Source organism: Formica exsecta, unplaced genomic scaffold, assembly GCF_003651465.1.
Source record: "Formica exsecta isolate Colony F162 unplaced genomic scaffold, ASM365146v1 scaffold229, whole genome shotgun sequence".
Taxonomy (NCBI): Eukaryota; Metazoa; Arthropoda; class Insecta; order Hymenoptera; family Formicidae; genus Formica; species Formica exsecta.
Window position 1 is genome coordinate 592,045 of NW_021849582.1, and position 8,756 is coordinate 600,800.

The following is an 8,756-nucleotide window of genomic DNA, read 5'->3' on the forward strand; positions in this document are numbered from 1 at the left end:
TTCCTTTTTTTAGTAAGAATTATTACCCAGAATTTTTCAATTCTTAGGATTTTTCCAGCCTAAAAAATATATCCAATTATTTCGAATTTTTGCTCAAATTTTTCTTATGTGAATAGTCGGATATTGCAAATCGATTGAATATTTCGATCATTACTTCCGTTTGAACAGTTCGTATAAACTATTCGAACATTTCTATTTTGAATAATTCGATTACACAATTTACTTGAATCTGTGTCTAACAATGATATTAAATATTCGCTCTTATTACTTCGAGAAAAAAGCACGTATAAAAATCATTTACCTTGTCTTATTAAAATATTTAAAAATTTCCTAAATTAAATATTTTCAAATTAACTAATAATAGCACTTATACATTATTTCAATTTCCTGTATAAATTTCTTTTAATAATACCTACACCTTTTTTCTCTATAAAAGTTACGCGCGGCAGACAAAATCCAGAACTAGTGTTGAAAACGTGCTTTTCAATAACGGTCTGGGAAAGTTTTCTGAATAGATGCATATAGACAATACCACGTGGCAACGATAATTTTTGAAAGCTTCTACGGAATTAGAATAACGGAAAAAAAGAGAAGCTAGGGAAAAGGGAACAGAGGAGAAGAGAGAAAGAAAAGTGCGAAAAAAGGAAAGTATGGTGTTGCTTTTGAAAAGACGCAGATAAACATGAGAAGGAAAAAAATTCGTTTACCTTTCTTTCGTAATCTCGGTTGGGCACGACGAGCCAAGGTAGATCGGCTACGTGGGCGCGGAAGCTGTCTTCGAAGTCGAGCACGTCGGTAACGTTGCTCCAGAGTACCACGTGCACCACCTCGAATCTCTTCTTTCTCTCGCCGCCGTCCGCGCCGTTGACATTTGTGTAAAGCTCGACCAGCTGACGCGTGAAGTCGTCGCAGGTCGCACCGGGATCCACGAAGCTGAAGTACATGCCGATGATCTCGCAGGCCGGCCGGCCATCCTCGTGGACGAGCGACGCGATCGTCGAGTCGATCGACTTCCTCGCGTCGTTAACCTGGTTGCAGCGCACGAGTTGCTTGCCAAACAGTCGCTGCTGCCAGCATAACGGCTTACCGGTCGACGTGGGCTTCTTCGCGGCTTTCGCCGCGGATACCTGTTCTCCGACACATGCAGCCATCACGCTTTGCGCGACGCGACTAATGTAAGGATTGAGTTTGCCTCGCTCGCCGGCGACGCGCGCCGACGAGTCTTCTCGCTACGGAGAAGGGGTTGACGAATCCAGACGAATATGACGTCACTCTAACCTACCATCGTGCGAAAACAGGAAAACAGCATACCTACTCCAACCTCACATCGATACAGACTGAACACTGTCACTGAACTGACATTGACAATTGACAAAATGAAATGCAATGCTGCCAGAATGAAGACTCAACGATTCAACTTTTGAGTCACTCAAGCAACATACAATATGCAACCTATACTTTTTTTCTGTCACTTCCTTATCAAACTGGCGATAAAGACGATAGGCGACGCTACTCGCGCTTCTTTTGATAAGCGTGACAGCATAAAATATTTTTTACAGCCTTTTTGTTGTATTAAAGCAATATTGTTTGAATTAATTTTTTTTTGTTATTCAAATATACTGCATACAAAAGTATTCACATAAGATAATCGAAGAGTAAATATATTTCATTAAATTATATTTATTAATTTAACTAATATATTTATATTAATTAATATTTATATTAATTAATTTCATTAAACTATTTTAATTAATTTAACTAATTCAATGTAATTAATTAATTCAATTAAAAAATATCTGTTAGATCCCCAAGTGGAAAAACTACTTGGAATCTTTCAGGAGAGAAATAACATTGCAATTCAATATAATTATCAATAGTTTGCCCGTCATTCCTGTCGTGACGCAGACTGATTCATATTTCGCTGACTCGCGCGACTTCGGACACGATTGAACTCGAGTGTACTCGAATCGTGTAACGTAACCAATCGTCTTCTAAGAATGCCACGCGCCATATTTCGATAGTATCGAAGTCTGAATCATATGAATATTCGCTTTCATTTTGGAGCAATATATTTATCTTTGCTTTTATTTGATTAGAACATTACAAGAGCGCGCTACGTGCGTTTATCATACCACATTTAATTTTCTCTCATGCAATTAATTTTTATATGCTATTGCTATTGTACGCAAATACATTAATATAGTATATCGTTTTATAATAGCCAATATATTTTATAATATATAATATATATATTTTAAATTTCTAGATTATTCTTAAAAAGACAGTAATCAAAAAGATATAAATATACATAATGTTTGATGTTTAAATATCGAAACTAAACACATTTCAGCATGTAACATAGAAATATCTTTTTACTTTAAACATTATTTTTATATACAAATTTTGTATACAATCTTGCTAAATAATGACACTTGATAAAGACACATTGCATGAACTGTACAAAGTTATATATTTGTATACACAAATCATGTTAATTATTAATGATTGTTAAACATAAAATTAATTTAGCGAACTTGTATTCCTTTACAAAAATAGTATTTTCATTTGCAGCGTACGACTACATTATGCAACTACACGTATTACATGTTTCTTATAATCGAGAATTTGCATCAGCATGCACAGCCAATCATAATGCGCTGCGATTGGACAAAAAGTTATGCATACTAATAAGCATGGAGAATAAAGAAAACACTATATACATAGTGTAACGATGTAAACAATGATAATGTCAGTACTTACATAAAGGCATTTAATTACACTATGAATACGCAAAATTCATGCATCAGCATTGAAACAGAGTATGCAAAACATTATTAAAGTCGGTTTTATAATAGTTAAAAGGTTCCCTTTTTAGCTGCATTTTTTGCATTTACGATAAAATATGTACATCCATAAAAAAAAAAAAAAAAAAAAAAAAAAAAAAAAAAAAAAAAAAATGTAAAAGATACATCTCTCGATCGACCTTATAATAATATTAATGGTGTCTTGATAAAATATATTGATCGTATAATATTCTCGTTTAATAAGATTTTGTGCGTCACTACATAAATTTCGGCGCTTATTTTAGAACACACCCTCGCAAATCGCACGATATCCCTTTGCAGGGACGTAGCAAGAAATTATAAAGTATAGCGTTTCCTCTCTCTCTCTCTCTCTATTAATCGATCGTATTTAGAATAGTTTCAGAGTTTCCGTCGATCTTCTTTCTCTCTCTTTCAAATTTCAAAAACGTGCAAACATTAATCTTTTTTCATATGGATTTCGTGTTAAAAGATATCACCGATAATTTTTTTTATATTTTATGTTACCAACATTTCCTACTCGATAATATATTCGTACGTAATTAAAAATTTTAAATGTGTTTAATAATTTTGGATTATTGTATATTACATATAATTATACTTCAATTAACTTATATAATTTATATAGATTGGATTGCCTCTCTCTCTCTCTCTCTCTCTCTCGATAGCCCGAGGTCAAATAATCCCGAGTTATCGACTCATTGCCTCCTTCTATGTTAAGATTCTATATTCTCGCATATAATGCAGAGAAAGCAAAATTGAGGTCAATCTTTTAATTCGTTCAATATTAAGTCAGATGTGGCAAAAAACATTTAATTTATAACATTCATGCGCACAAATAAATTAGCTGTTTAAAAATTTTTCGGTAATTTATATAAAATGAAATCAAACGGAATATATCGTTAAACAAACAGAGAAGCAAAATTCCATTCTAAGACTTAAACGAGAAATCTAAATCTAAATCTTAAACGAGATTAGCGCTAATCTTTATACTTATATCATTTCCGTGACCGCCTGTACGTGCGATGCAGATAAAGAAGAATACCTAATTTTTTATTAGAACCAATGACTGTGGGAGGGGCGTAAAACTGCATTAATAGCGATTATTAAAAATTCACACGTACCAGAGCGATATCGATCGGTCCTCTCAAAGAGAAAGAAAAAGAAAGAGAGAGAGAGAGAGTGCAAGAGATGGCGATGGCGAGCGGAGATGAAAGTGATAACGACGAGCTGTTCAATCGGGCTCGCGTGCGCGTAACGTCATTCGATTACGACCGGCTGTGTGCTTTCAAACACGCCGGACATTCCAGCGAAGCGCCCAACCGTTATAAAACTGAGAGATCGCGAGAGGATCCTCCGCGGATGTAAAATCGAGAAAGATATATTACCTCGTCGACGAACGATCGAGTGACGTACGTACAGTGGGAATAAAACGTTACACAAATGCGTATACGTCAGAGACGAAGACGTGAGGCGTGATGTTTTTGTCGAATTAAAACGCATATTGACGCATATGCATGTATGCGTAGAGGCTGCGGCCGGTCAACGCGGTCCACCTCCTCTCCTCTTCCTCAAGGTTTTTTTTTTTTTTTTCCCTTCCTCCTCGCTATTGCGCGTCGCCGCGTTGCCGTGCTCGCGTTACGGACACACGCAGTCGTGTCGTTGCACGCGCGCAGTTGCAGACGTGTTGCAGTTTTACAGTCGCGCGCGCATTCTCGTCTTACAGCGTTAAACAACATCATCGTCGTCGCTGCTGCTGCTGCTGCTAATGACCAAATGGTACAACGCACTTCGAGACCACGTTTATCCGCAACGCGCCGTCCCGTCGAGAGACCGTCCACGCGCGCGTATACGCGTTCATCAATCATCGTCCGGTTTCCGACGAGTCACACTTCGTCGGAGTATTAAAATTCGCGAGTGAATTCGCCAATCCAGAAGCGCTCCCGCGAGTGTCGAAATACGATACCCATGTCGTGGATAACGATGTCGCGTTTCATCTATATACCTCGCGCTCTAATTGTCCTCTATGCATAATTATCGCCACGAACTGATACGTTTGTCGCGCAAACAATCGTTCGAAAGCAAGGTGAGACCCCGACACTATGCATAACAGTTGTTTAATGAATGAGAAACGAATGTAAACACATACTTTGTGCTCCCTCTTCTTTGCAATTTGTTATTATCGAAATGTATATTTATTTGTGAACTATCTCATTAGTCAGATATACTTAATGAATCGATGTGTGTATTTTCATTAATTCAATATATATAAAAAGTTGTTAAAATATTATTGTATTAAATAGAAATATTTTTCATGATCAGGATTGTCAATCATAAATTCACAATGAGTTCGCAACCGATTGTTGTGCCTGGTGGAGATCATCAGCGTCTACAGGCGGAAACTCATTCTGTACCTCTTGGAAGTTCAGCGGATGCCTTTAAGACTATGACACCGCCGAATGTCAGCAGATCTCTTAGTCGTAAGTGTATATTATTATATTAGATGTTGTTTAACATTCCCATATTTTATTATCAATACATTGAATATGCTATGATATAGATAACATTATAAGATTATTATGTTATAAGATACTTTTTAATGACATTAATTATGGTTATTTATATATCTGCTAATCCTATTGTTTTCAACAATATGTACAAGAAGCAATTAGTTTGTAATATAATAAAATTAAAAGTAATGAGAGTATAATTAAATACAGTAAAAAATTAGAAGCTATTTCTTACTATGTATGACAATTGTATACGCGAATATAAAGACTGCATATATTTTTCTAGAAAAAAAATCATAATTTATGAACTTTATGAAATTATTTGTCATTGACATTTGAACTATATGAATTAAGAATGTAGGTGTATATAATAGTAGCATGCCTCTGCAAAATTGTGTTCTCTGTTATTAAAGTGTTGTAAGATCCAATAAGGTTTATGTAATATTGTCACAAATTATATACAATTCTTCATGTTTATATAATATCAACACTCTTGTATACAAACCACAAAGTTTATGTATGTTATAGTCTGTTGTTATCTATGGATGCATGGTAGTTTCCTTTAAAAAGAAAATTTAATTTATCTTTCAAATAAATTTCACAAGATGCGATGAATATTTTTACAATATTATTACATATTCCAAAATAATTTTAATTGAGGAAAATTAAAAAGTGATGAGAATATATTAATCAATTCGAGATGTAAATATATTTATTAATAGCATATTTCTGTATCTGTTTGATACATTGTAGCTCCCTGATCTGTGATATATCTTACGTATAAAATTAGTTATTATAAACTTGTCAATGAGGATATGTCTGGTACATAGTTATGGCAGCTCATTAATATGAATGAAATACATACTGTAGCAAGCCTGACTGTTGGTAAAATGAAGATCAATACTCTTGAGAGTCTAACAAACTGTTCTCATATTGTAGTAGGAATCCCTAGTACTATAAGCACCGTAGTTTGTTGTGGCATAATAACTTTATGCTTTATGTGACCCACTTTCCACCATTTCTCTCTTTCAATGTACAATGAAGACAATGTGTACACTTTTACACTGAATACTAAAATTCTTACAGATGAAATTAAAAGATAACAAACTATTTCAGTATTTTACATAATATTCTTTATGACAAGTCTCTTTATCATTTAAACATATAAATTACTTCATATACAAAATACGACATATATATATATAAAACTAGATAGCAAACTAGGTAACAAACATGATAAAAACAATGTCTTTAATTTAAACAACTTAATACAGATATTTGTATGTAGAAAGTTTTTACTAAATAAGGTTTGCATTGAGATAACATTTGTAACATTTGTTGTAACCATATGAGTTGGTGTATTATTATCTATATTACATTGATGTATTTTGAATATATTAATTTAGTTTCTAATATGTAATTTGCATTTGTCTGTAAATTGACTGCATGTAACAATTTAAAGTAGCATGCTTTGTTGTGCATGTATAATTCAAGCATGCATATCTTTTTCTCTTTTTTACAGCAAAGTACAACAATATCTTTTATTAAAATTTATCGTAAACAATTATGTATTTTTTTGCATCTTTTATCTTGACTCATTGCAGAAAATAATAATATTGATATTCTTTCTGTTATACTACATGTTAATACTACTTGTGTTTGTAATGTAGGAAATATAAATTCTGACTGTTACATATTATTGAATAATCATTAATTAATCAGTTTTTTGAGACAATTTCTATTTCTAATATGATATAAAATACAATATTAAATACTGTGAGTGCAACTGAATGAATGCTAAATATGTAGAACCAGCGGATCGACAATTTCGACGAAGCAGCGTTCAGGCACAGTCTACACCATTACCTAAACTTCCATCAACAGAGTCCCTTTCAACAAGCGTAAATATTACAGCCAGTGCACCTCCAGTTTCTCCAGGTATAAACCTAGAAATATTTTCGAAAGTAATACATCATTACTATAATCTGGGATAATTGAACAAATTTCAGCAGCTTTCAAAACTTGATTGGCATTACTTTTATTTCTGCAGTATAATAGGTACACATGTGTACTAGAAAAATTCTGAAACCATGTGTGGCTTATAAAGCACTCTTTTCTATGTATCTTTTCTAAATATATGTTTATGTTTTAATTTGTGTAATATTTTTTTATAAGCTTTAAACTTTTTATATAGCAATATTATTTAACGCTTGTTGCACTTTACATGCTTTCTCCACAAAACAAGCTTGCAAGTCTTTATTTAATTAATTATTATTGATATAAAAGTATATGTATATACATACATATATATAAACTTTATTATGTAATCCAGTATAATAAGTGCGATAATACGAATTTGTTTCATTGTATTGTATGAATTATTTTATGAGATTTGCATTCTTTTATAAACCGAAAGGTAATTTTCTCTTAACAAAAATTTATTGCATGTCATCTTTTCCGTAAAATTTGCATTTTCAATATTAAATATTTTTTTGTGTATTAAATATCTTTAAGCATGTGATTTTATTGCAATGAAATCTAATTGGCTTGTGTCTTTGAGAATAATGCACCAAGATCATTGGAAAAAAAAATTCTAAATAAAAATTGGATTAAAATGTGTTCTTAAGACTTGATGCAAATCTTACAAAAAGCGCTTAAATATTAATATAATACTAAAGATAATATTTAAGAGTATTAATTTTTTAACAATCTGATTTTAATATTGTATATATAACTAAAAAATGCGTTAGTAAATAATTATATTTTTAAACAAAAAATGGATAATTTATAATATAAATATAAATCATTTGTGATATACTTATAATACAAATCAAGATAAGTTTTTTTATTATTATACCTATATATGTTGAAAATTATTATTCTATATTTATTTTCTATATGAGATATTTATTTTATAGATCTTACTTCAGACACATGAAGCATATAAAAAGAATATTGATTTTGGCTATATTTGCAGTGTGCATACACACTGAATAAGCTAAATTAAGATTTATGATATATACAAATCAGGACAAAAGAATGATTATCTTGATTTGTTTAATTAAAATGTAGAAAAGTATAACATCTGTGTTACTTTTTTATTATTGTGATCGAGTTAATGTTTGAGTAGAGAACTTTATTTATATAAAATTAAAATGAAATAATATTTTATGTATCTTTTGCATCTTTTTGTTATAGTGTGGTAATTTATTTATTTTCAGAGTGTGTAAGAGCATGCATTATTTTTTCCTAAAAATATAAATCTTGATTTTGTCTTATTAAGTTTAATTTTATAAGAATTTACATATCTTGATAATTTATATATACACTTTAAGGAAACTGTATATAAGTTTATGGAATATAAGAATATATTATATATTATAATATATAAAAGATTTATTAATAAGAATTAATAAATAATTAA

At 31.6% G+C, this 8,756-nt stretch overlaps 2 protein-coding genes across 2 annotated transcripts in view; one reads left to right on the plus strand and one right to left on the minus strand.

Moving 5' to 3' along the window:
- Nucleotides 1–2,890, minus strand: part of LOC115235638 (nucleoredoxin-like) — a 15,001-nt gene extending 12,111 nt beyond the window's left edge. Inside the window, exon 1 of the mRNA XM_029807541.1 lies at nt 708–2,890. Coding sequence (XP_029663401.1) covers nt 708–1,151 — 444 coding nt within the window. The 5' untranslated portion in view covers nt 1,152–2,890. The remainder of the gene's footprint in view (nt 1–707) is intronic.
- A 1,029-nt stretch (nt 2,891–3,919) lies between these two features.
- Nucleotides 3,920–8,756, plus strand: part of LOC115235664 (oxysterol-binding protein-related protein 8) — a 12,801-nt gene continuing 7,964 nt past the window's right edge. Inside the window, 3 exon segments of the mRNA XM_029807583.1 lie at nt 3,920–4,908; nt 5,145–5,302; nt 7,142–7,270. Of these exon segments, the coding sequence (XP_029663443.1) occupies nt 5,167–5,302; nt 7,142–7,270 (265 nt within the window). The 5' untranslated portion in view covers nt 3,920–4,908; nt 5,145–5,166.